Source organism: Aulostomus chinensis, chromosome 7 (assembly GCF_037954235.1).
Source record: "Aulostomus chinensis isolate RoL2024-O1b breed Wild chromosome 7, RoL_Achi_v1.0, whole genome shotgun sequence".
NCBI lineage: Eukaryota > Metazoa > Chordata > Actinopteri > Syngnathiformes > Aulostomidae > Aulostomus > Aulostomus chinensis.
In genome coordinates this window covers 12,624,559-12,652,500 of record NC_141326.1, presented here as the reverse complement: position 1 = coordinate 12,652,500, position 27,942 = coordinate 12,624,559, and the positions used below count along the sequence as shown (strand labels likewise).

Below are 27,942 nucleotides of genomic sequence, written 5' to 3'. Positions count from 1 at the left end.
TTCTACGTTGGATGGCCTGCCTAGGAACAAAAAAAAAAAAGGAAGTATGAACTAGCATTAAACAAACGCTAACATATCTGAGCTGTAAGGCTGCGACATGCAAACTGACTCCATTGAATGGAAAAAAAAAATTGATACACTTTCGTTACCATGAAGAACTAAATTAGCAAAAATAAGTTGTGGCATATGAAAGAAGTGTAAAATCATGGTACACAACGATTAAATCCAAGTAGCAGTAACAACAGGTGACATGCTGCTGACACAAAACACGTTCATAGTAGAGTACTCACAGATAATGACGTCAACATTGTACAGAATCTTTCCACAGATGATTCCACTTGGTCATAGCAAAGAAAACTGTAAGGACTTTTTGATATGCCCATAAAATGTTCAGAAGACTAAGACGGACAGGACGAGAGCTGTGGAGGTTTGAAACGTGTAGACACCACAACACCCCCAGAGGGAAAAGAACAGAGAGAAGACCAGTAGCACCAAGAGATTCACTTCACTTCTGCTCAGGTAGAATTAATCAAGCTCATTTAGATTCACTTGGCTGATTTATTTACGCTTTTGCACGTGGACCTGATGTTTTATTAAAATTATATATTCGGGTTGCAGCAGAAGCATTTAAAGCCGTGTGATTTAGTTGTGTAACCTCATTGCTGTGTGCCTCCCTTTCAATCTGCTGCACGATCACAACAGGTGTTACAAAAGCTTATGTTACGTAGACAAGCTGTGACTGTTAATGTGACTTGTGAGGGTGAGGTTAGGTCATCAGAGGTAGAAACATTATTTTTGTTTTTTTGACAGAGGGGTTTGGATGAAGTTAGGTAGATTCTAGATTTCTAGAAGTTATATATGAGATGAACCTAAACGCAACTTCTGTCCAAGCCGTTCAGATTGATCTAACTGGTAACAAACCACCAAGCAAATCATTTATGTAATCAAATGGATTTATTTTTGAATATATTTACAGTGTATAAATATCATAAATTAAGCAATTTACAGTGATTAGAAATGAGAAAAAACAAATAACAAGGCTAGCAGGCTGCTTGGAGACGCAAATATGACCACAACTACAAAAAGAAACAGCATTAGCCACTACATGTTTTTGGCAGAATGCAAAAAAAAAAGTTGCTGTGGGGCTGCTGAGGAGTCTAGGAGGTACATGAGAGAGATCTGGAGAGGGGCTCTGAGGGGGCCAGGCCTCCTTCTGTAACAGAGGGAACCACAGACAGACCACAGACACGTGGACACAGATGTTACTGTCAAACTAACTGGAAAAAGCAGAGCTGCTGCTGCTAGATCAGAGATCATGATGAGTCACGGGGGGCCACTGGGGTGGGCGGATGGGTGGGTGGTGTTAGCGAGGTTAGGGAGGAACACAGCTCAAGCGTTAGTGAGGTTAGCCAACTAACAAAGTGATTATATGACGAGCAAGTCGACTAAAAGGTGCCATGTGTGCTTCATGTAAAGCGTAACGGAAAAGTATAAAGGAGGCGAGACACAAGCAGACACAATATATGTCCTTTTCTGTTTGTCATGATCCTTTTTTTTTTTACTTCATATTAAAATTCAGGTTGTTTACTGTCAACACATCAGAAAAAAAGATCCAAACCAGCACTGAACGGATTACACAAAGAAAACAGAATCGAAGCTGCCCTAAGTATATATTGCAGTTTATGAAACAAAAAGAGGAGATTGAAGGTAACGCTTGCACTGTAGTATGGAGGACTGAAACTGCTTAACAGATTCTAGATATTATTTGTTTGTATTTTACACATGAATGAGGTGGCGCTGTCTCACAGACGCTCTCTGATGGTAATTCTGATCTACCACACCAGTGTGTGTACGAGGTCAAATCATGCCACGTTATCAACAGAATATACAAGAAAACTGAACTAAAGAAAACCAAATAAAAGTGAACGACAAATAAATTAAGAAATAATTAAATATCGAAAGAATGCAAAATTAAGTAATTTGCCAAGGTTTTTTTATATTTTGGTGTAATTTCATTTTGAATTAAGGCTTGTTTTTCTACTTTTCCCCCTATGATTTATTTATTCATTGATTTATGATTATGTCACTTTTATTCCTCCATACATTACTTTGGTTTGGTTTAATCCTAAACACATTTTCCTGCTGACTAATCGTCCCGATCTCATCTATCATTCCTACCTGTTGGATTAATTTTTGCAAAAGACAACAGTTCTTCGCAAAAGTTGACATCTTTGATGCCAAAGGGTTTGGTGCTTTGTGCCATAGACCACAAAGAGACGCCAGACACACAAATCCACAGTTTGGTTTGGTCTTTTCTTGAAAGTATATGAGGTATCTTATCAAGTAATACGTATTTTTTTTATAGAAACAGGTATAATGTGACTGTAATTACTTTGGATTTCATTCAAAATGTAAACATGCGACACATAACACCTTTACCAACAACAGCATGCCGTAACTGGGACTCATGGTGCTTTGTGACGGTCAATCTTGTTACGTGGTGTTACGAACACAGCCAATGCAAAAGCAACTCAAGATCTAAATGAGAGGAGCTGACCAATCGTCACCTTCCCTGCTGGCAGGAATCAGCCAATCAGAGGGTGCTGCATTGGAAACTTGAAACAGACTGAACAAAATGAAGTGAACAAAACAGGAAATGAATGGAGGGGAAAAAATAAGAAGATAACAGAATGGTGGGGACAGAAAATGGAGGGTGTAAAAAAAAAAAAACAACGATTGCAGAGAATAATCAGGAATGGGAATGTAAGCGTTACAATTCTTTCAAAAAGACAATTCAAATAAAATATGACAACCGCTGAAATAATAAACAGGTCAGTGCATGTTTTTACATTAACCCCAAACAATCAGAGCGGAACTGATCTTAGGCACCGTTTACAACATAGAATGTCCAACAAAAATTACAGGAAAAGAAAAACAAATGCAATATTTTGACTTCTCAAATAAACACGTGAGATACTTTCACTTAGTCAGGGTTATACAGTCTTTTTTTGGATCAGCTTCTTTACACAAATTTGTCCAACGCTTAGCAAAATGAAAAAGAGACTGTACAAAAAAAAATACAGATTCCCTTAAAGGATACTGTTCCCATCATGTCCGAGAGTACATTGATAAAGTAATATATGTAAATTAATGGAACACAATACAAAAAAAATACAAAGGAGAAAAATAGTATATTTCTTGAGATTAGATAAAAAAAAATACTGTTTTGGCATTTCCATTGCACATCTCTGGGGAGGAGTCAAGGTGCAGCAGGCAATATGCAGAGTCAGTGTGAAATAAAAAACATCTCTGACACTTAGCTCACTGAGAAGATCATTTTCAAGGTTAGAGTTGGGGGGGGGGGGCATGTTCCAGGTTACCCTACTGCACTTGAATCTTTGGCACGTTCTCAAACACACTCTTCCTGGTACATTGAAGAATAGGATGAGTCTGACATTCTGTGGCTCTCCATTTAGTTGCTCTCGCACAGACAGGATCCCTGGATATCCACATAGGATTTCATGTGGCAAAAGTAGAAACTGGGCTAAAACACTGATCTTAGGTTGTAATTGCCATCTGTGCAGTTTCGCTTTGAGTCAAAGCAGCCTGGAACAAGCCAAAGTGAGTCACAGATGCATTCGGTCAGGTTCAACATCAGGACACCCTGACAGTCAACAAACCACAGGATCCAAGCTCATTAAGACCAGGTACGTACAAGGGCCGCGACGTTCTGTTCACGCATCGCACCTGAAGTCAACTCAATATGTGCTTAAGAAAAAAAAAAAAAAAAACCTTTTCAGGAAATGCCCTTAATGCCCACCTTCTCAAGAGCCAGATGAGAAAATAGACACCCTTCTCTCCTCTGTGCATTCATTCGGGAGCTGAGACCCCCACAGACTAGCTTAGCGCTAGTTAACTCAGCATACTGAATAGTAATGGATGGGAAGGTTAGCATACCTCTGTTAGAAGTCACAAAATTCATTTCTCTTTACCTGCAGTAATAGAACAAAGGCTGTGTATAACATTCAGTATGAGGTAATTAGCGATTTTAATTTTCAAATCTGATAAATGCTAAAACTACACTTCTGACTGGGCGCAGCGATTCGACGCAGCACCACTAAACCAAAGTCAACAGCTAAATGTTTTTGATGGCCAGAGGAATGAATAATGACAGGTTTTGGAAGCTCAGCAGGGCTGATCCACTAATATTCATGACACGACGCTAATAAGCACTCAGTGGTCACTGTGGGTCTCAGCTCTCAACTGCACACAAGGTGGAGAGGAAGGCCTCCATCTTCTTGTCTGGCTCTGGATAGAAGGATAGAAAATAAACAAATTTCCCAAACTGTTGTTGTGTTTCTTGATTACACAACAGTCTTGTCATGATTTGAATGGCTGCAATAGCTGTGCTGTGCGCAGTAAATGAAGAAAGATGTCACAGTGCAGTCAAACCTAATACTGAATACAAACAGCAACCTCTTGAATTGCTTTGTAAAACACCTTCAAATACAAAACTAAACTGGCCATGGACACGTGGCATGTAGGAACCACAGGTAATGTGTGGAGTAAAATCATTACTTTTTATTAACCCTGGATTTTTGGATGCTGTAGAATACAAGAGCACAAATTCAGGTGAGGTGGTCCAAACAAGCCCGTCTAATGCTCCCTCGCCTAAGAGAGCTGGAGGTCGAGGAGCTGCCGCTGAGCCAGCTGGGGCTCCTGGCAGATCTGTCCCAGCACCTCGTGCATCATGCAGAGCAGGGGGCAGCCCAGGCTCAGCAGCTCAAACAGGAACACGTAGTCATGTGAGTGTATTCGGATGTGGGAACCCACAGCTGTGAAAGACTCACACACACTTCCAAACAGCTGTCGAGGCAACACACACACAGCCCGGCTAGCACGCCTCGGCCAGCTCAGGCCTCGCCTAAGCAAGGAAACCAGGGTACCTGGAGGCTGGATCTGGACGCTGGCTGTGGTTGAGCAGCTTCCGCCGTCCAGCAAAGAGGGTGCAACACGGCTTTGGTCATCCTGCCCCAGAGACAAACGGGAGGACATTCATTACACAAAACCCCACCATAGGAGCCAGTACTTTAACACGTATTTTTGTCATGTTCTCTTTTGCAGGAGTACCCTGACCACATTCACACAGTTACACATTCACACCAGGATGCTGACCAGTACGACCACTGTCTGACCTGCTGCCACTGTGCAGCTCCACTGGGGCAGTCAGGGTTAAGAGCCTTGCTCAAGGACACCTTGTGTTGTCACTGCATCTCTGAACGTCATCAGTTTAATTGATGAGTCGGAGTAAGTTCCCGGACGTTAGTGAGAGCATGTTCACAAGAATGTAGTGTGAGGGTATATGGACAACCTGGAGACATAACACCTCTGGCCAGGACTATCACCAGCACCAGCATTGCTATTTCTTCAAAGTTACTCCTGTTTGCACCTCAAGAAAGGAGCCAACATTTGCAGTTGCTCAACCTTTTAAGGCAGAGAGATGCCTGCAGCTACAAAAGTCAGTGGGGGAGTGGACACACGACAAGAGTTTGGTGAAACGCTTGAGGCTTGAGGCACACCTGGGAAGTAGGAAGTAGTAGTAGTGATGGGAAAGGTATAGGATTTACTGCAAAACCATTTTGAATTTTGTTGTTTGTGAGCGTTTCTCACCTTTCTCCTCCTGAACCTGCCCAGGTGAGTGCTGGATTGGCGCTGGGCGTAATGGATCTTGCAAAAGAACTTTGCTGCAGAAGAAGCAATGAACTACTGTCAATACTCTTCATCCAATTAAATTCAGCTTTAATTTCTACAAAGCAGTTTCAAAAACTAAATATTTCCCTCAACATTTGAAAATCTAAAAAAAATAAATAAATAAAAATTGAAAGCAGTTATAGTTAATAAAATCATTTTTCTCACCAACTGAGCAACAAGGCAATAAAGGCCTGGAGAACAAATCAGGTCTTTGAAAGAATAAAGTGATTATCAATTAAGGCAAAAGACCCCACGTGTGTGGACTCTCCAACAGTTCCCATGAATCAAACGTACCCTCCTGAGAGTCGAAGGTGTGCCCACCCAGACGGAGGGTGCAGTTACAGACGTCACAGCGGAAACACTCGCGGTGGAAGAAGAAGCCCTCAGCACTCAGTCGCTCCATCACATACACCCGCCTGGAGCAGAAGTGGCAGATATCACTGCCCCCGAGGCCAGAGGAGAAGTCCTTACGCACCACACACTGACGGAAGGAGAACAAGACACGGTTAGATAGGCTTTTGATGCTGCTGCTCTCCTTTCTTTTTGTCTGAGGAAAAAAAATAAATAAATCAAATCTTCCAGCAGCCCTCTGCCTTTGGTGACCCAGATGTTTGTGAGGGTCCTACTTCGGAAAATCAGTTTTAAAAAGTCCATAGTTTATATGACTGAACACACAGACTCTGTACATCTATGAACACCATAACTCTTCTCCATGTCAGCATTCACCGCTGACTTGACCTGAGGAAAAAAAATCATCAATTAAAAACATGTCAGTCTTGTAGCCCTTTATCACACCATCTTTGAGGATATATTTAATCTCCAGCAAAAATATATGCTTTCACATCAACAGACTAACATTAGCCACCGCCACCTGCTGAGAGGCAAATATCGACTGGCACTGGTGCACGGCTGATTTATCGGTGCATCCCTAACGTAACGCATGAAGATGAGCCAGAAAAAAAACAGTCGTAAGAGTCGTCTGTTTTGTCCTTTCAGCTCAGGAACCTCATCTCATCTGCTCACAGCCCTGAATTTGACAGAAACATCCTGGTTTTATGGTTGGACTGCTCACATCGTTAGTGTGTTTTGACTGTATGGCTCTTTAATGCAGGGAACTGCAATTGGTTTATACACAACAAACTGGCTGAAGTTTATTAAAGGGAAAAAATCTTTTTTAAAAACCTGGGGTTGAGAAGACAGAAGTGAGGTTGCCAGAACTTTGTAGCTGCAGATAAGCCTGGGAAGGTAACAAACAGCTGTTTCCAAGAGAGAAGAGTCTTTTTCTTTACTCACTGAGGAAGATGAGGTATTTTAATGTGTACTGCATGATGCTGGGAGTCAGAACCTGGACATGACCGCACGCTGGGGAATCCTCTCATGTTTGGCATGCTGCTGCACAAACATGGAGGAGAAAACCTCATCTACCCACGATCACATACTTGTCAAAGAGCAGAGCTCCTTCAGTTACATGCTTCAGGAAGTCTTTCACACCAGCTGCCATCAGCCTCTAATATGATTCTGCTGTGAGTCAGGAACCTTCATGGCACACTGGGGGCTCAGAAATCCAAAGATGTGGAAGTTAATGAGAAATCTTTTTCAAGTGTTGACTCCGAGAAAAAGCAAGGACATGTCTGCCTCTTATTCCCCCTGAAGTGTTGAGGAAGTGAATCAGAATCTGTCAGTCAAGTTAACCACCATGGTGGTTCTTCCAGTGGTGCTGCAGCTAACAAGCTCCTTCACACCAGCAGGCACTTCTGAGTCTGAAGTGACAGCATGCAGGTTAAATAAGCTGCGGATTTTGTAGCAGTGCGAGATGGTAATGAGACAAAGCTTCACACACACACACACACACACACACACACACACACACACACACACCTTGTACCTACAGGTGGTGAGACAGGCCATTTAGCCTCAGGAATATTGTATGACACGTTAATCTGTTTCCTGTTAATGATTGTTAAAGCTAACATTTTCAGAAGGTCATAACTGAGTTCCAGCACATAATGCCATATATAGAACAGTGTACTTCAGTCATGAAATAAGTCTGCAGTTGAATAAAATGAGTTGAGTAGGATTTCTCAGTGACATGAAGCTTGACAAGTTCTGGAGAATGCTGCCAGTTCTTTTCCTTTTGTTATCCTATCACAACTACTCTTGTCATGCACCACTTTCCCAGTAGCTGACCTCAAAGTTAATTAGATGGGGTTTTTTTCCAATCAGATTAGGGTATGAGCAGTGTAAGTAAGACGGAGATCTGGGTTAGATTTCTCTGGGCAACACCCACATGCATCTTACCGGAGCAGCATTGGGCCTGTGGTCTGTTTCATAGAGGATGGCCAGTAGCTGAGCTTTAGCATCTATGGCTGATGACACCTTTCCAACTGTACGCTAACACCAAGAGGAGGATCGCAGAGTTAGAGAGAAGAAAGACGAAAAAGCAGAGAAGCTAAGATTTCCCTTCAAATAACAGAGCCGCATTCAGACCGGTACCTCTTTCATGTAGCTCGGAGCTCCAGTAGGACAACTCTCAGAGCGATCAAGTGACTTTTGAGGGATTCTTCTGGGTTCCTCAAGAATATGGCTCCCATTGCACTAAGAGGGACACCACAGGTATCAGAATCTACACGCTCGTCTTTTATCCTTAAAGTTTGCAACAGAGACTGTAAGACTTCCCTGAGGCTATGGAGCATATAGAGATACACGAGGTTGCATCACTATAGAGGTGCTGATATGAAACCACTGAAATTTTATTTGGAGTGTCTCCAAAGTATTCATAATTTCTCTTTTAGGTAATATTTAGGTTTGCTATAACAATCCTGCAGACCAGATATAGTTGGTTTACCTTGGCATAACCATTTTCATCCATTTTCAATGAGTCAGGATCAGTTTTGTGGGGCTTTTCCTGTCCATTGTCCTGACAACTGCAACCGGACCTCAGTGCAGGGAGCAGAGAGGAGCTGCAGTGTCCATTTTCAGATTTGATTTTGGACGATGTGGATGTGACCTCCTGGCTCGTCGAGCGGGATGAAGATCGAAGAGTAGAGCGACTGTTGGTGCATGAGGAGGAATCGTCATGAAGTGCTATTTGCTCTAGAGTGTCAGAGTCAGTCGGAAACGAGGGAGAGGAGGAGTCTCTCTTATCCTCGTGAGCAGCAGAGTAAAGGGGAGCTGAGGAGAAACCAGCTTGGGCAGTGGGGTCAGGGACCGGGTGGACCACAGGGTAGATGGAGCTCTTAGATACAGAGGAAGAAGGAGGAGGGAAAGAGGTACATACTCCCACCTACAGTAGAGAGTCGGAAAGAAAATCAAAGAAAAATGAAGCAGGGAAATGAGAGTAAAATCTCAGAATCACTCTTTGATGAAATGGCTCCTGTCTCAATGTGAAGGAATTACATATGAAACTTCCTTCACTTACTTTAAAAATGTTTGTGTTCATCAGTGAGCAGAGCTGTTGGCGAGATTTTGTTAGCTCCAGCTCCAAGCTAACTGTTTCTGAGCTTTATGCTAAGCTAAGCTACCTGGCTTTGCTATATCTAAGAGGTATAAATCTTATCACAAAACTAAAGAAAGCAAGTAAGCCCTCTTTAACAGTCAAACTTGTAGGTTGTTTTTAGTTGTACCTAAAGGTAGTACCTAGTAGGACCTCTGATTTTAAAGAGCTAATCAATATATATTCTTAAGAATCTCATGAATTATTAAGAATTAACATTTTGTGAAATGTGAATGCATCACCGGCAGAACCTCATCTTCTGTTCACAGAGCCTCAGAGCCAGAATTTAATACACAAAGAATCTAGAAGCCCCATCGTGCAACGGGATCATGCCAATTTTGGGTGAGCGAAGTAGACTTTTGAAACACTGAAGCCATGTATTAGTATCAAAATGAAAAGTCAGAGACATATAAAGCATCCAAGAGCAACAGACGATCCATAAAGGTTTCGACTGATGCATAACAGGAAATTTAGGCAGATTAAAAGCAAACCTGGATGCGGTTTCAGGTTTTTAAGAATATCTCTGGTTCGATTGAATTTGGCAGACAGATAATTTAATAGCTTGACTACATCAGCTCCTGGCTGGAGGTAAATCCTGATACTCTGAGGGAATACAACATCTTCGACCACAGCTATTGCGCTTTTATCTTCTTCATTGTCTGGCATGACATCAGTCCCAACCATGATATTAGTCACATAAGACAAAGCCCGTTCTTTTGGAGGGTTACGTAACCTGTGCTTCAGACAGAGGGGCAGGAGGAGCTTTATGGGCCCCTGGAAATAAGGAGGAAAGGACGACAGCTCTCTCCTTGATGCTCCTTTTAGTGAATTCTCTTGTCGACATTGTCTGGCCTTTACTCTGGGGGACAGCGAATGTTGGCGAGAGGAAAAAGAACAATAAACAAAAAGTTATAATTATAGTAATTTACTGCAGTAAACAACCGTGTGATAGTTGACCCTAAAAAGCAGTGCAACACCTTACACTGCTGTAGTGCTTTTGACAAGCAGCATGCTGTTCACCTGTGGCTCCACCTCTTTTGACCTTCCTGAGCGAAGACAAGTAGCCGACACAGCGGAGACATAATTGGTGGATGGCTCGGGAGAGGGGGATTGTGAGTAATGCTGTTCATTTACATGATCGCACGGTGAGGGTGAAGGCGAGCGACTGCTGCTGCTCTGAGTGCGAGAAGATTCAGGTGAATAGAGGGAAGTAGTTTGCTGAGCCACAGAGGAGGGATTCTCCAGTAAACGAAGGTAGATGGAAGGCTAGAGAGAAGGAAACGCAGAGGAGGAGTGAAAGAAAGAAGAGAGGAAATAAGAGAATATGATGGTCATGTAAGAGTGCCACAATTTGTTGATTGGGAGGTTCACAAAGCAGCAAATGAACAGCTCACAGCCACAGTGATAACAGGGTTGAGGTTAGTGTACCTGCCACTTGGGACGGGGAATGGGCAGGGGAGGGGGATGAGGGACATCTTTGGGCTTTGCAAAGCGAGGGTTTTCACTCTCCTCATCTTCCTCATGCGAGAAAGGAAGGGGGGAAGGAGGAGGAGACAGAGGAGGAGAAAAGGATGGATCTGATGGGTCCTTGTGAGACTGATGGACAAAAGAAAGGAAAGGGAGGGAAAGGATAGGAAATGTTTAAGTGATAGCAAAAGGGTTTTAGTGGTAAATCGCACCATAAATTATACTTTCAGGCAATGTTGTCGCTTAAAGGACACAGGTTGATAGTAGAATAGCAGATGATGGAGTGGTGCAGATGTAACGATCACATTATGTAGGCGCCTTGCAGGACTACACACACCAGGTTTTCACTAAAGTGACAAGGACCAAAGATGCTCAACACATTGAACAATTATTTGAAGTGAAATACGATGTTGAAAGCTGGTAGTTAGAAGAGCAGAGGGGTTTTGATGACCAGTTTAAGAGGAATATCCTGGTTTAGACACATACAAGACACAAAGTCAACCACGTGTCCCACCGAGGCCGAAAACAAACCGTCTGCACTCCCGTGGCTGTCAGGTACTCTAGATGGTAGTCAAATGTTCCGCCTCTCACCTTGGTGCGGATGTTTCCCGTCGAGGAGTTCTCCTCAAATTTGGCCAGCAGCTGAGTTGCCATGGAGCGGACCTTGTTCTCCCGCAGTTCCCCCTCCTCGCCTGCAGAGGTCGCACTGTGACAGGACAACTGATGCCAGCAGAAGCATAGAAGAAGAGTGGTTTTAAAGTCTAAAATGCTTTACGGATGGGGCAAATTGTTTCGGATTGACATCAGAAGGTGTTGCGCTCCAGTTCTACGGGACAGTGCTTTTCTCATTTTTCCAAATATCAACAATGATCATACTGACCTCTGTGAGGTAGCGGTTGCCCTTCCGCCGTCTCTTGTGAACAGAATCCTCTTCAAGTTTTTTGTCATCCTGTGAAAAAAATGCCACAAGAAAGATTAATTCCCTGCGACCCTGAACCTGACAAGCCTCTGTTTTATATATTTCTCACAAAAATGGACTCATTAACTAAAACACGTCAGCGGTGCTTTGAGCTCTGTGTAAACGTGAGCTCATCTAACCAAGAGTTCAGTGGTGATGAACGGAAAGGCCTTTTCTAGCTAATGAGGAGGGAGTGGAGAGATCTTAATCCTCAAAGAAAGCAACAAGCAAAGGCCCAAAAAATACAAACACAAAGGGAACAGAATGAAGAAATAGAAATGACTTTACCCTGGGGATCCTCTTCCTGGGCTGGGCCACGTTGAGCTGGGCGTTGTTACTTTTAGCTGAACGGCCGTCACTATTCTCATCTGGTTGTCTTGAACCTGAAATAAAACTTCCTTAGGTTTATATTCAGCGTCTTTATACCAATGTCTCAATTATAGGGTTATAGATGCTCAAACGTCAGCAAGGAAATGTCTTTAACCCAAAATTAGACTCTACCTTCCAAGGACTCACTGTTAGTTATCTAGAAGACATTTTTTTGTTTTTACTACAGTGCAAGATGTCTTTGTGACTCCAGAATTCAGAATACACAGCTACATATTAGCTTGAAGCTAATGACGGTGGACTATTAACAATATCAACACAGACCAAAACATCCATTTCGACTGTGCGCTTTTGTCCCTGTACTACTCTCTCTGCAAAACAATCCAGTACCATAATTAAGTCAGACCAAGTTTTTCAGATTCATTTTGTAAGACCTGCTGATGTCTTCAAACTGTCCTATAAGGAATTCTAACTTTGAAATATTTGTAAGATTTTTTTTTTTTTTTTGCACAGAGCAGCAATTTATCACCAAAAAAATTGTCATTATCACCAAAATTGAATTTGCATGAGAACAGTAAGTTGTACAGACAGTTGGCAGTGGGGGAGTTCATCTTTGGACTCTTGACATACTAGTTTAATGTATTCACAGCCCACAGTCCCATGGAGTACAGTAGAATTCAATGCAGATATTTTTACTGACTGCAGAGAAAAGCAATAACAGCAACATGTAGCCAAAACACACACTTCAGCCTTCATCACCTCGGCGAGTAAATCCAAACCAAATGGACTGTGACATTGTCTCGCTGTAGGTAAAATATTTTCCCAGAAACCTCTTTGTGTGGTGTGGATTACCTCACGATGACAGAACTGTGGCTGACACATTAACATTAAAGCAGTGAGCTGACAGCGGTGCCATTACTGGAGCGGAGGGCGTCTGCATTTATAGCACACATACCAGTCGTGTCTCTGACCACCGAGCAAGAGTTGTGTAACATTCAACTCATGCACAGCCGCAGTCTTTTCAAATTCAGCAGGTTTTACAGTCCCCACAGCCACACTTTTAGCGTCTATTCTCTCTTTATCCACAGCTTGTGAACGTTCTGACTTGGGGGACCCAGAGGAGAGTGTGTGCTGAATGTAGATGCTTCTTTAAAAGCTTACAGCAGTGTTCAAGCTTTGAGGGCTAGTTTGAATCAAGAGAACTATTTTGTTGTTTCTTTTGGGGAAGAAAGGAACAGTAGCCCTGTTTACACAGCTTTGTCTGCTTAGGAAGCTGGCAGACGGTTTCCCCATCTGTTTGTTTAGTAAGACTGGATCCTTTTTTCATAGGCTGGGTTGAAGAATAATTTCCTTTTTTCAAATGTGTTGGAAGCCAGAAAGAAAAGGAACTCTTTATTGTTCTGCATTTTTTTCCAGGGCAATACATTTTTGAAATAGGAGTTTTTGAATAAATATATTGGCATAATCTTTTTAATCAGACAAAAAGGCTACATACCTAAATAGAGCTGATTTTCTATACCAAGTTTGCTTGAACTTGACTTGATTCTCTGTGACAAACACTGACCGTTGTTTGCTGGAGAGTTCCTGAAGGCCTCATAGAATTTGGACAGGTAGAGGACCATCAGCAGCTTGTCTGGCTCCGTCTCCGCAGCCATCTCCTTTCCTGTCGTCACCGGCTGGATGCCGAGCTGCTGCTCAGCCACATCGAAGGCCAGTTGGTTGTTTCCTGCCACGTCTTCTTCATTGAGGGAGTCGTAATCACTGAGGTGGAAATGAGGTGGGCCTCAGACATGTTTGGCTCTTTTCTTTTTCATTTTGTAAACGAAAATATAAGCATATTCCCTCCCAAAAAAGGACGATTTCATGCATTCCCTCCTCTAATAAAGTATACTTATACTTCCTTATTTACGCTGCCTTGAAATGGAACTTAGACCTTCTGGCAAATTTCCACTTTAGAAGTTAAGAAAACCACAAGAGGTGGGAGTTCACATGTTAATACGATAAATATGACACTGTTTGAAGGCAGCATTAGTTACAAGGCTAAACACTCAGTCGAGCAGTTCTTTGTACACTGCTAATGGAGCAAAGCTGTTTACATTGACCTCAGGATGGTGTCAGAGAAAAATACACTTCCTCAAATAAAAAGAATATGAAAGCGGACGTCTAAAACTAGCTACATACAACAATATACCACAGGTGGCCTACTAATGTACAAACATTGAAAAAGTAGCTCTCAACATCTTAGCATGTCAAAAGTTGATGTTTGACATAGTATTTGGTGCAAATGGCTGCAAAGCAACGAGAAAGTTGCATGCCTAATATTTTGCGAGTACAAAATGTAAATGCGACAGCGTATTGGCATTGTGATAGCATAGAAGTATGTTTTTGTGAACTTGAGCATTTTAAAAATGACCGAGGTTGTTGGAAAAAATTCCTCCGCTAATCTGGTCTTCAAGTGCTGGATAAGAGAAAAAAAATTGAAGGGTATTAAAAGATTAAAAGCCGATTCTGTCTGCATCCCCGCAAATATAACCACCTGACACTATTTTGTTTGAGAGATAAAATCTGGGAACACGGCAAAAAAAACAAAACAAAACAAAACAAAACAAAAAAACACCAAGCAAACATCCATCGTCTCTGAATGAGAACAGGTTACATGGAATCATAACAGAGATTATGATGCTGTGGCCACAATGATGTCAACCCACTTGGAATAGATGATGGCATAACAATCCATCTCTCTGACACTTTTATTTGCCTTCTCGGCTGTGTGTTGTGGGGAGACATTGTCATAAGTATGTGACAAATCAAACAAACGTAAAAGAGTTTGTGTTCAAGTAGGTGAGGGAATACTTTATTATTGAATGAGATACGCCACATAATCCACTGCAGACTTCATCCTGATCAACCTGCTCAGAGGCTTTGTCTAAATATGTGCCTGATCAGAAGAGCCTGAGGCCTGAATATCAACCGCTGTCATGGCATTTCCCATGTATTTCTTGAATGCAACAAGTGTGCGTGCGTATGTGTGTGTGTGTGTTTGTGTGTGTGCGCGCACGCATGAGCGTGTGTTCTTACATGAGCTCAGGCCTCTGGTGGTGTATGAGAGCGCAGAGGGCCAGGCCGCTCCTCCAGGAAGACGTAAGGTTGACGACCTCCACACCTCTGTAGCCCTGAGTCTGCTTCTGACACCATGTCAGCAGCCAGCCAGGACGCACCTCAGACTCTGCAGGAGGGGAGCGATACATCAGGCATACTGTCGATGTGGTGATAATAAGATGGCTGCACGGTGACGCAACATCAGCCAAATAAAGCGCTGACACTGACAAGACTGATGGCAGGAACAGTTTGAACCACCCGTAAAACTTGGAAGCATGATAACTTTGACGGCGGTTAGTGGATCCGTTCAAACTGGCCATCCCAGGAGACGTGCATGAAGGGCTTTAAAATGAGCAACTACAGTTTCATGTCAGGATTTATCATTAAAAGAGAGCAGGGATCAGATACTAAAACACAGGCAATAAAATACTAGTGAAAATAAGGTGTTAATTTAGCTTTAATTCACCTTTGGAAGCTGTAACTGTGGGGTTGTACCTGTTTCACAGGATGAACAGAAACTTCAACAGACCTCTGAGTATCTCACAGTACAACGGAAAAACAAAAATTTGTATTTACTCATCTCAAAAACTGCAGTTATATAGGTCTTTTTAGCTGGACAATAGGACTAAACTCCCAGTTTTTCTCAGTTAATTAGAGATGTTTTTCAGCCCCAATAAAGTCATATTTCAACTCTGATGTGGTCCATTAGGTTCCATTTAACAAATAGTAACTGATAAGCGGCGTAGGCTACTGCCCTCCAAGCAGCTGATTGACAGATTGTCATTACCACACACGTAAAGCAGCCTTTTTTCCCTCCAAAAATAAAAAAGTTTATGTGGCTAATTCAGAAAAAATTGTCAGGATTTGTTTTGGAATACAAGTGAAATACGATACACTTCCATACTTCAGTACCAAAGAGAAACAATGTCAACTGCAATATTTGGACTCTAAATTCATTCGCGAGTGGCTGGATCCATGACTCCGAAACCGTATACTAATGTTATTCTGACATTACACTTTGTACCCCAAGTGGCCAAATGATAAACAAGTGCTGCTTTAACTTTGACACACTTCTCTCAGGGACACTTGCTAGCATCAGCCCATGTTCTGTATCCACCCATCAGCACTGCTGCTGCAGAGCCGAGCAGGTCAGCACACGTCTTTGAGAGGCATTGCGTTTGACCCTGGTAATGTGATCCAGCTGTATTGTCTGTGTGCAGGTGTGTCAGCCCGTAGCTGCCGTTTGCCTTCAGGAGGAGGCCCGCGGTTCATTCAGTATGACACCAACCTTCTTTTTTTCGGTGGATTATATTCAATAGTTTACGATGACTTGTAAAATTCAGCATGCTGAGTCACTGTTGAGACACTTTATAAACAAGCTAACTGAGTCATCAGAGTGAGCTCTCATGCATGTTCATGAGCTGGGTGATGAGGCTAATCCCACTGGTGAGTCATAGTATGATCAGATTACCATGACAACATGGCTTTATAACTGGTTTACAGTCTCATCAGTCTCTCAATAGTGTCTCTAGATCTACCCTGGTTACTGAGACAAAGACACACTAGTTAACACATTTATCGATAAGTCTAAATCACAGTGAACCTGACTGAATTAAAAAAAACAAAAACTAATGAGGTTAATAAATGGGTGTGAATTCAACATTAGAGAGACTCCAGTTGCAGTCAGCTCATCTGCTAAATATGATAGAGACGGAATCAGAAGCAGATGAGACGCCTCAGAGACACTTAGGAAAGTCCGTCACCCAAACCAACAGCCACGCATTTTCCCAACAACATGATGGCAACTCACTTGGCTGTTACACATCGAGGAAAGATGCCTGCTTATCCTCGTGAATCACAGTCAGTAATCAACACTATAAATAACCCACTTGTGTTTGAGGAGAAAGACTCACCTCCTCTGCAGAGGTTGACTGATCTACGTGCGAGACCTCCTCTCTCCATGAGTGACAGGTCCTGCTGGCCACCGATGAACAGGTGACGCACCTGAGAGGATAAAGGAAAGATGGAAGGGATGAGAAGAGACAGAGGGAAAGAAATGCTCCCGACTGAACGGCACAGTGATTTTAAACTGACTTCAGCTCTCTACTGCGGAGGCATGTAGTAGATGATTAATGTCCTGAAAACCTGACTGTGCTCTGACATTTGTTTCTTTAACTACAAGTCATATTTGTAGCCCCCTGGTGGTAATTTAACAAGAGGGCATTTAAGTCTATATTACATGCAGTTCGAGGGGGTGAACTCCCAAAACTTGCTCTCCTCTCCTTCTTTCGCCGTCAGGTTTTCAAGTGTCAGACTGACCTGGTGTGGGCGAACACAGCTGGAGTTGAGGTTGGGGTAGCGGGTCGCTGGGTCAATGGTGTACTGTTCAAAGTTCTTACTGATGTTCTCTGTGGTGGTCTGAGGTAGCAGCCGGTAGATGCTCTCCCTGGTTTAAGATAACAGATGTTCAAAGATCTAAAGAGCAACAGGAACCAGCCGATCACAGACATAACATGAATCTTCCATATGAACTAAAAAAAAAAATTCAAGTAAAATTCTTCTGATTCTTGAAAGTATTCAAGCGTTAAAAACGACTCTACAAAACTGAATCCTTACAAGAAAACATCACTTCCTTATGACTGATGAGCTAAAAATGTTTTGTTTATTGTAAGACAGCCACTAAAGGTCAAGAGGTCATCATAGTACGAAGGGTAGTTTCCCCTCAAAATGATGAATGCGGCAACAAAATTAAAACCTATCTTTCTTTGAGGAGATATCCTGTCTGGGAGAGTCTTGGAACCACATGTGTTCAAAAATAATGCACTTTTTTTTTTAATGGAAAGGGATTTTTGAGGGGCATTGATACGTCAGCATCAACTTCAATAAAGGTGAGCTTACACGCGCTTAGAGTACTAATCAACTTGGAGCAAGCCGACATGGCCTGTTTGTGTTGTTGCCAGGTTATCCAGCTGAGGTGCAGAACATGTTTATGTTTGTAGATTAAACTGAAAGAGGTCGTTCGCAGGAAATCTCAGAAATATTAACTAAGCGCTGTTCTTTTTCCTAAATAAAAAAACAGAGAATTATTCATATTACTGTTGTTGAAAAACAAAGCCTTTGAGGTTTACTTGGACATATTATCAATTGAAATTACTTTTCATATTTACTTGCACAAATGTGGCAAAGTCTGCCCATGAGATTTTGATTGTTGCTGACAGAGTGTGGTGGATCTGATGGAGATGTGTATGACACGCAATTAAAAACAAGTCACAGGAATCTGTCCAACAGTCGGCTTCATTTGAACCAAAGGACTTTTTCAAACTACCAGGAGGTGATTTCACGTCTGATTGCTACAGATTTGTCTCAGTCTGGATGCTCTCCAAGCTTAAGTAGGATTTTCAAGTGGGATTAGCAGTGTGAAGTTTGTGTTGTGTAGACAGGTTGGTGATATATGGATACAACATATTTGATCTCTTACTAGCAAACAGCATAAAAAAGGTCAGATTTGAGAGAAATCAGATTTGCCGGCAGTTTGGATGAGGCTAAAGCGTTGCATATGCACAAAAAGTCGACCATGAACACACACAAACCTCTCCGCCAGTATCTCCAGAGGGTTCCTGCCCTGTGCCCATCCCCTCACCATCCAAGCTGTGTCGAATGCTGCCAGAAAACCCCGGGCACAACCGGTTCCCATTGGCCAGAAGGGCTGCAAGCAGATGTGGAGATGTCACCAAGAACCTCGGTTGGAGCAGAAACCATAGGATATCTGACAACCCTGACCCCCCCCCCCCCCACACACACACACACACACACCACACTGACACACAGTCACTGATGCCGCTCACCTCAAGCAGACTGTCTCCCACCAGTGCCACCAGTAGCTGATGTCCATGTTTCTCCCTGATTAAGGCGGCGTTCTCGGAGGCGTACATGCTGGTGAAGTCAAACATGGCTACATCTGGCTGCCCGTAGTGGTTGATGGCGTAGTCCAGCGATGGCAGCTGGTAATTTGTGCCGAAGTCAGCTGCCTCCCGGGCATAGGAGTGTAATGCTTCCTGGTTGACGTTGTCAGCGTGGAGAAGACGCTCTGTTTCGATATAGTCCTTCATGGATAGAATGATACATGAAAAAAAAAAAAAGCAAAGTGAAAACATAGATTCCCAAGATCAGTTTTATATCACTTCATTCAAAATAATTCATTAATTCAATAAAGCCTAAATGTCTCCAGTAACTTGTTACGGTTATGTGTCACAGTACAGATGCCATTCACCAATCACTTGACCAGTGACTGGAATCAGACGGAAGGTGGTATCACTGCCAATGAGGTAGAAAAGGTAAAGACCAGGTCAAGTTCCACTTATTTGTATCACTTCTTTGTGTTGTCGGTTCATTCCACAGACAATAAAAACAGCAAATAAATCAAGGACATTTTTGTTTTAGTGGTTTCTTTGAACAAAAGCATTTAACTGCAGATTTATCTTTGAATGGAGGTGTTTAAGTTCTTTGAACTGTTTCCCAAATTAGGTCAAATATAATCCATAAGGAATTTGCCATTCAGCCAAACGCTTGTGTTTAATGGCCAAGCTTGTAAGTTCTCTACATCAGCAGACCGGTCAGGTGGTAGTTTGCCGTCTCCTTTTCTGCCAGCATGCAGACTGATAGCACGCACGCACGCACACGCACACGCACACGCACACACACACAAACACTGTGAGGACACAGTGAATGACAGGTATTAACATGTCGCTCCTCATGAATGATGTCATCTCCCTCTGAGTCACTCAGGAAGAAACATTTCCATGTTGTTTTGATGATGTACCAGGCTGCGATGCATCTTTATCCCAGGACTGATCAAAATAACATTTCCTGAGAGCCCACACAGCACCAGGACTGACTCAGATATAAAATTTCTTGATAAATGCTCCTTTTTCTATGAGGATCATGTCACATCATGGACGGAGGAGTTATTCTGAGGCTACATGTAACATTTCCATGTGTGTGAAGTGAGTGAGTGTAATAGAGACATTCACATCTGAGTTCTGTGCTTTCTGGAGCTGTTCATCTTGGCACAAGTTGAACAAGAGGGTTAAGGAGCAGTCTTCCTCATAAAATTCAGTCGATGTCCTGGTGCAATAATAATAATAAGCTCATTCATACTGTAATCTCTGGAGAGGACAAGCATCCTAACCAAGCGATAACCTCAGACAATGTGTGTATGTGTGGTGGGGTGACGGAGACAAGACAGCTCACAGAGATCAAGTATCTAATTAAAACATCATTAATTCATTATCAGTCTCTGGAGGCCAATCACTCAGAGCCAAAGTTAGAGTTGCTCACTGATCTAAAGAAGACGCGCACGCACGCACGCACGCACGCACGCACACACACACACACACACACACACACACACACACACACACACACACACACCTGTCCTACAGCTCAACTAGGCTGTGGGAGCTTGCTCTATATCCTGCAACCCTTAAACCTTTTTTCCAAGATCAAACCTGAAGCAAAACAAGGAATATAAATGTATTACAGTCTTCATTATGAATAAAAGCTAAACTTTATTGATGACACTGATTAGCAACTGTTTTAATACATAATCTCTTCAGTTCCTTCCCCCCTCACTAGTATGTGTTTAATAAGTCTCACTAAATAGTTTTGTTAGTTTCAGTCTATCTTATTAGTTAGCTTTGCTACTTTCAGACTGTCTAGTTTGCTAGATTTTTTCCAGTTTCAGTAAACTAGCCACTTAGCGAAATTAACTGAAATGTCTCTGTCCATAATGTTAGTTTGAAATACTGGGTCTAGGAAGGCAAATTAAATTTAAAAGTCACAAACAACAAAAAAATATCTCAAATTAACCAAAAACCCATGAGAACTGGAAATTTCTTTGCCTTAACATCACTTTTACACTACATACATGGATAAATAAAATTGGTGACAGCTGTGGATTCACGGCTGCTGGGAAAATGAGACAAATTTCTCTGACAAAAATTTGACCGAAATGCCGGTCATAACTTTCACGGGAAACAATAAATACAGTAAATGCCCAAAATGGGAAAAAAAACTTGAACAAAATACGAACCAGACACACGGTGATGCGCGAGAGTGTATGAGTGAGCTCACATTTATGATGACCCCTTTATCCAGCAGACTCTGCTTCTTTGCAGTCATGACAAAGTAGTGGGTGTTGTCTTTGTAGTAAACGATGTTCTCCAGGTCAATTCCTGAAATCGCAAACAGACTGACGTCACAGGGGGTTCTCTCCTGCTCTGAGGCGGGGCAGCAAACAGACACCACTCAACGATTAGTGTCATTCTTTTTATTTGTATTGTTATTACCTGAGAGTTAAGAGAGAGTTAATTCATCACCACACCTCCAGCCAGCCCTTATGAACTCTGAGCTGCTGCACATAAACTACAACTACACAGAATACAGGGTTGGGGGTCCTAGGACCTACCACCTTCTTCGCGTTTACTACTCAAACTTCAACTGAGGGGTGTAAAATGTTAAATTGGGGGTGGAATGTACGATTTTGCACCCTCGTAGAAGCGGGCCAGAACAACTGTTACTGCATAGATCATATCTTGTTACTCGCCTGTTTCCTCCTTGAGTTCCAGGAAGAACTTCTGGTTAAAAATGAAGGCCACACCACTGATCTCCTCCACTTTGGCCTCTGCGGTGGTGTTCCTGTTAACAAAGTTAGCCGTGATGGCGATGGCCAGCTTGCCTCGAAACTCCTTGCGGCTGAAACCTGCCAAGGGTGAAGAGAAACCATAACAAGAAACCAGGCAAAGGGAAGCAATACTTTAGTAACATTATATGCAAAGGTCCGCTACAGTTCACATCAGTGCTGTCCTCAGCAGGCGTGAGTTGGATGTTCATTCAAATTTGCTATTGAGTTCGGAAAATAAGCAAGAGAAAATATGAGCTGCGTTTCCATCCATTACTGTTGAGTGACAAACAGTGGCCCACACAACAGTACTGGGCACACCGATGACTGTTACTCTACTCAGCTCCCAGTTAAGTACTGTATGTCAACAGGAAATGCTTCACCCAGTGACTGAAAGTAGATTTCCAACATGTCATCTAATGTCCAGTAAAAACAACAAATAGTGGTTGGCTGCAGGGTGAACGGCCCTCACATCTGGGTCAGCAGAATGTCTTTTTGAGGTTAGGGTGAACAGAGACTCTGATACTGAATGGCACTGAAAGACAAAGAATGGAACAAAGCTTTCCCTCCTTTAGTCCTATGGTTCACATCCCTGGATGATTTGCTACTTTGTTACATTTCTTATTAGGTCAGTGTTCACATAACCCACAATGCACTGGGTTTTGGTTCGCTCTCTTAGGTCCTTTATAAGTTCCGCTTACATTCTCACTTGAAGCTAACCCAACTCTGGTTCACTTAGAAATGGACAACCTTTCTACCATGGTCAGATTGTTTGGTCCTACGAAGTTCCAGATCATGGCTTTAGAGAGGGTTCACATGTGTAATTCTGGTCCAGATAATAACCTCCCTGACAAGTGAAGTGTGAAAGGAGCCAAACCCGCCTTACGATCTTTGGTCGAATAACAAATCCTGTTTGTTGTTTTTCGTCTTTCTTACCATCTAACGTGTTTTTCCGTCCATCGGCTCCAATCACCATGTCAAAGTCAAAGTCTGACACGGAATGGCTGGAGGGCCGGACTTCTGCTCTCCACCCAGGACCTGAGGAGGGACGCGGCAAAGCAGCTAGATTCACACCAATCCTTGACATAAATCAAACCTCAACCCAGTGTGTGAACATTCTGACGACGATGGAGTTACTTTCCTATCTTTTTATTCAAGAGCCTGGTTTGGCAGTTGAGAGCATTATTTATTGATGAGTTGAGTGTGATGTGGAGCAAATGTCACTACAATTGGGCACCATGCTACAGACTCAAGGTCAGTGGAAGGTTGTGTGGTGTTCACCAGGTTGTTACGGTGACTTAGAACACTTCATCACATTTTGGGGCCCTTGGAAAAGTCAACTCAAAGTAGCTATTAATAATTTTTGCATTATTTTCCACTGGGTTTGCTATGAATGCTGCCACTGCAAATGCCTCCTGTCTTGGAAAGTTCCAATCACACTGTATACTGTGGCAGCTTTCCATATATAGCTGAGATATGCAGGAGCTCGTGCTGGTGAACTGTGAGTCCTCCTGTATTTCACCGCCACTCATCATCTTTTAACGTGCAGCTTTCATCACACACACTTACTGTCGCCGGTCTGCTCCTCCGGTGGCTCGATCAGTTGGACGAATTCTACATTGACGTGAATCTCCACTCCCAGAATCAGACTCACTTTGAGCAGCATCAGCTGGAGCTGACGGATACCTGAAAGAGACACACACACACACACACACACACACACACACACACACACACACCTGTGCTGTAGGTCTTCCAAGCACTTTTTGTGTTGTTGTCTTAAAGCCAACTAGCAGCAGGTGGGGCTTAAAATAGAGAACGTCCAAATACAACACTGCAGCGAGTACGTCTACCACTTCAACAATGTTTAAAGTAGAGGTGTGAAAGCATTTTAAATCAAATTCCTCTGATTGTTAAAGGGATTTTGGGGTTGCAGGGACCTGCTGGCCTCCACACCCACGTCCTCAGTTCAGGAGCAGGAGAATTTACAGTCGACACATTGACTCATCAACAATTCATTAAGAAGTGTAACTGCTAGCCACTTTTTTTGATACACTGTTTGAGTGGCAAGCTGAACCTTAAAAGAACTACTTCAGAGGGAAAAAAAAAACAAAACTCAACACATAGTAAGTACGTTTACAAGAGACACATTGACAGTTGTCATGTTTATTAGCGCAACAATAGTAACTTTTTTTTTCTTGTTTGCCATGTCATGTTTTTGGTATGGCCAAAATTTTGTGGTAAAAGTGTTGCCAGGTAGATTAAGCTATATCATTTAAAAAGGATAAGCAAAAAAAGCTACAACTAGCGGCTACACCTGTTTGGTCGGTGCTTTCAGGGTTGTTGTTGTTTTTAAAAATTTGTTTATCTTAGAACTTGACTCCAGACTGTATATAATTTTGAGTTAATTTGTAAAGACCAAATTAAACTACCATTAGAAATAAAATAAAAATCTGCGACTCTGCAGCACAAACTCTGCTCACTTTTGAGCCGTCCTCCTGCCAAGACTTGCATTCTGCAGTTTAAAACAAGGACACAATCTTAGTGCACTGAAAGTTTTGCAAATACAGATACTTCAACTGTTTTTATTTTTATTACGAACACGCATGGACGTAAGTCAAAGCTAGCACTGCTAACTTATAACGCATGAATTCTTTTCGAAGGAAGGATAGACGCACTGACACAACTTCTTCTTTCATTATGCAAACTCTCATCGGTGCATCGGAGATTGCAGACGCTATTAATATGATCAGCATTTCTAGAATGTTCGCTTTAATAGCAGCTAGTCCTTACTGGCTAGCGGTTAAGAGAGGAAACATGGTTGCACTCATAGAGGGCTATGAGACGTAGAGTCAGCAGTTCATCTTTGAAGTAAGATATAAATACACAAGACCGTTTCTAAGGCCGGAGAAGAAGACGAGGGGCCACTGGAAACTATGGAGATAAGGACTCAGCACTGGAGGCTGCTGCTGGATAAACTCTTCTCACAGGTGAATGTCACGCAGCCAGCAAATACCATGCTGTTAAATATAGAGGAGGGGGAATGAACGCCATTTGTGTGATGACAGCTCTGGTTTTGTAGACACACAATGTCACGATTATCCGGCACAATTGTGGGTCCTATTTACATGTACCAGTCCAGAGGTTTTTTTTTACATGTTATCGTCTCTATGAAAGCAGGAAGCAGAAATCACAAAAAGCTCTCTCTTCCTTATTATACTGACACCTGAAGCTGAAGAGGAAGTAGGTTTGAATGTCAAACACAGATAAAAAGGAGGATTTGCCTGTTTGAGATGCTAAACCATAACAACTTCCCTTCCTCCCTGGAGCCTTTGAAAAAAAATCTGCTGAGTTTCTGCGAGACATTTAGTCACCTAAGTGTTTGTTCGTTCTGAGTAACACTCACTGATATGGTCAATGGAGCCGGCACAGAACTTGCCATAGAACTTCTTGGCTCCGAGGCCCCTGAGGTCATGGATGGTGAAGGGCCACAGATGAAGCACGTTGTTCCTGGAGAAGGTGTCTCTCTTCTCGATCACCACCACCTTACAGCCCAGCAGGGCTAGCTCAATGGCTGTCCGCAGCCCACACGGACCACCGCCAATAATCAGACACTGAAGGGGGTGGAAGAAGAGGAGGAGGAAGAAAGTATGAATGTAATGTGGCTCACATGCGGCACAGATTGGATATGAATTATGTGTGTGGAAAAAGGAAAAAGGAGAGTTGAATGTCACTGAAAATGTATCGGTCTCGCATTTAAATGTCATATAATAATTTTGACCGGGTCAACAACTCTCCAGGGAGGGGAAATACACACAGAAAAACAACAACAACAACAAAAATGGATATGAGCTCCAAAATCATGCACGTTTGCAAATAGATGCAAGAAAAATGGCTCAGTATGTTACAACAGGCCTTAAAAAAAATCCCATAACTGCAAAAATAAATAAAAAATGTAAATATGTGCATTGTCCTGTTCCCTGTCTGAGTCAACCAAAGTCCTTCGTTTCTTGGTTATGAAAGACATAGGATGCTAAAAAGAGAGAGAGAGAGCGAGAGAGAGAGAGACAGACAGAAAAAGACACCAGGATCAATAGTTAAGGGAGAAAAAAAAACCCTTAACTATAACAAACCCACTGCACTGTAACTACCTGCCCATGCTAAATTACTAGGTTAGTCACTCGCTCAATTCTCACCTTTATTGGAACTTGAGACATAAAGAACACAAATACTCAGCCTTTACTGCCAGTGTATTCACAGTGGTAAATATACCAGAGAGGTAGATTGGCACATGATGGATACAAATGCTTCAAAATGCATCATTCATGACATTAGAAGCTACTTTTAGCTTTAATTACACAAAAAAAACAAGGAATTGAATTTAAATTTCTTTTAGTTTCCAAATTAGGAAGGGAAGCATGCAGAAAACAACATGTGCCAACTCAACTGCCCTAATTTTCATTCTTAACAGAGAGTTCTGCAAAAAAAGCCTCCAACCACCCAGATAGAGGCCCAACATATTCCTCCAAATAGCAGCTTCTACAGAAAAAATGTCTGGGACAATAATTCAGGCGTTATTTTTGGCCAAACGGTCTCTGTTATCTCCCCTCAGAGAGTCTTTGGCCTCTTTCCCCTGCAGGCATCTTATCTTTTCCTTTACATCTGTAGTGTTCCAGCGCTGAGCTCAATGTGCTTCTCAGACTGCTTTGACATGGTCCACCTATTGCACATGCACCACATATTTGCTGTTTTTATCACATGAAAGATATACATGAGCTCCTACACTGCCTTTAGGCAAAGACCAGCTTGAATAAAGCACCAGAAATACCTGCATTAAGTTATAATGCAAAGTTCCTGCTTGAAGCTAAACCTGGCATGACGTGTCCTCCTAACCCCACTAGACTGCTAAGAGTTTAAACACGCTCTCTCTTACCCTGGTGCCCCGGCAGGCTTTGTTCTGGTTGTAGGCCTTGTGCTGTGCTCTCTTGTCCAGTTTGGTCCACAGAGCTTTGACCTTCCAGGAGTTGATGGCAGCCTTCAGTGAGCTGTAGAAGTTGCTATAATCCAGAGGGTCCAGTTCCAGCTGCCTACACAGGATGCTGAAGGCCTGCAGAGTCCCTTTACAGGTGGACATCTGGACAAAGTTCTCAAAGAGCTGGCTGGCCTGGGCCGTCCGCTCATCCTCCGTCTCACCCATCTCCTCTGATGCTTTACGGTGTCAGATCGCTTCCTGTGCTGCTTCCTTGTCCTGGTCACTCCTTCCACTTGAGCAGAACTGTTAGGAGTCCGCCATGATCAGCCGCTTCTGGCAAGACAAATTATAATGACTTTGATTGAAACAGACAAGGGAAAGCTGCAATTTGCAGATAATAATAATCATCATCATCATCATCATAATTATTATTATGATTATCATTATTCAGCTTACTTTTATGTACTTTTTTGATTACCTGTGCACGTTCATTTCTTTTTAATGTTAATATTCTTAAATGAGTGCACAGCAGACGGACATGTAGTCTTCATTAAATGTTCATTTTGGTTCGGCAACTGAGTGCTTGATTTGTTACTAGGAAAGAAAAACAGAAACATGGAATCAGCAGGATACATCAGCCATGTTGTAAAATACTGCCATCAGCATCAGCCACTGAGGGAATAAACACATCAATCAACCAGTAATAATCAGAAAATCTTTCGGTTTGGAAGCGTTCGACCAAGAAAAGTGAATTAATGACATCATTGTGGGCAATTTTCACTTCATTTCTGCTTACCGTCTGACACAAACATTCTGTCCGGTTACGACTAACTCCAAAACACGATGATTTGAATTCAGATTACATTTTGGTTGTAACTAGACATTACGTGTTATTTTCTTTTTAAATATTTTTTGTTTTTTTTATTCAAAGAAATGCATTCATGTAGAAGCACTGCAATGGCTAGGTGCAACCCTTGTCAGCTCTGTAGCCTCCATCTTTACTTGAGGTACCATCCCCTGGGCTTTTCAGTTTTGGTCAACTATGCTAAATTACAGTGAGAAATCATTTTTCTCAGCAGGTAAAGCTGTGAAAGAGGAGGCTACTTTGTTACATTTTGTAAAATGTTTTATAATTGTAGTCTTTCACCTTAAATATGCAGATGTGCATCATCCTCACAGACATTGGCCAACAAAAT

At 42.3% G+C, this 27,942-nt stretch overlaps 1 protein-coding gene across 1 annotated transcript in view; it reads right to left on the bottom strand.

Annotated features, from left to right (window-relative positions):
- The window catches only part of mical2b (microtubule associated monooxygenase, calponin and LIM domain containing 2b), a 56,430-nt gene that overhangs the window by 12,357 nt on the left and 16,131 nt on the right, over positions 1–27,942 (bottom strand). Inside the window, exons 3-27 of the mRNA XM_086207942.1 lie at positions 26,708–27,079; positions 25,181–25,388; positions 23,344–23,460; positions 22,711–22,812; positions 21,700–21,855; positions 21,228–21,328; positions 18,941–19,198; positions 18,686–18,801; positions 17,415–17,541; positions 17,009–17,099; positions 15,075–15,222; positions 13,561–13,757; positions 11,958–12,052; positions 11,592–11,660; positions 11,303–11,431; positions 10,673–10,840; positions 10,265–10,510; positions 9,978–10,103; positions 8,597–9,034; positions 8,245–8,346; positions 8,050–8,142; positions 6,046–6,232; positions 5,671–5,744; positions 4,682–5,028; positions 1–16 (exon numbers count right to left, since the gene is read on the bottom strand). The exon at positions 1–16 is cut by the window's left edge and continues 142 nt beyond it. Of these exons, the coding sequence (XP_086064068.1) occupies positions 1–16; positions 4,682–5,028; positions 5,671–5,744; positions 6,046–6,232; positions 8,050–8,142; positions 8,245–8,346; positions 8,597–9,034; positions 9,978–10,103; positions 10,265–10,510; positions 10,673–10,840; positions 11,303–11,431; positions 11,592–11,660; positions 11,958–12,052; positions 13,561–13,757; positions 15,075–15,222; positions 17,009–17,099; positions 17,415–17,541; positions 18,686–18,801; positions 18,941–19,198; positions 21,228–21,328; positions 21,700–21,855; positions 22,711–22,812; positions 23,344–23,460; positions 25,181–25,388; positions 26,708–26,971 (3,975 nt within the window). The 5' untranslated portion in view covers positions 26,972–27,079. The remainder of the gene's footprint in view (positions 17–4,681; positions 5,029–5,670; positions 5,745–6,045; positions 6,233–8,049; positions 8,143–8,244; positions 8,347–8,596; positions 9,035–9,977; positions 10,104–10,264; positions 10,511–10,672; positions 10,841–11,302; positions 11,432–11,591; positions 11,661–11,957; positions 12,053–13,560; positions 13,758–15,074; positions 15,223–17,008; positions 17,100–17,414; positions 17,542–18,685; positions 18,802–18,940; positions 19,199–21,227; positions 21,329–21,699; positions 21,856–22,710; positions 22,813–23,343; positions 23,461–25,180; positions 25,389–26,707; positions 27,080–27,942) is intronic.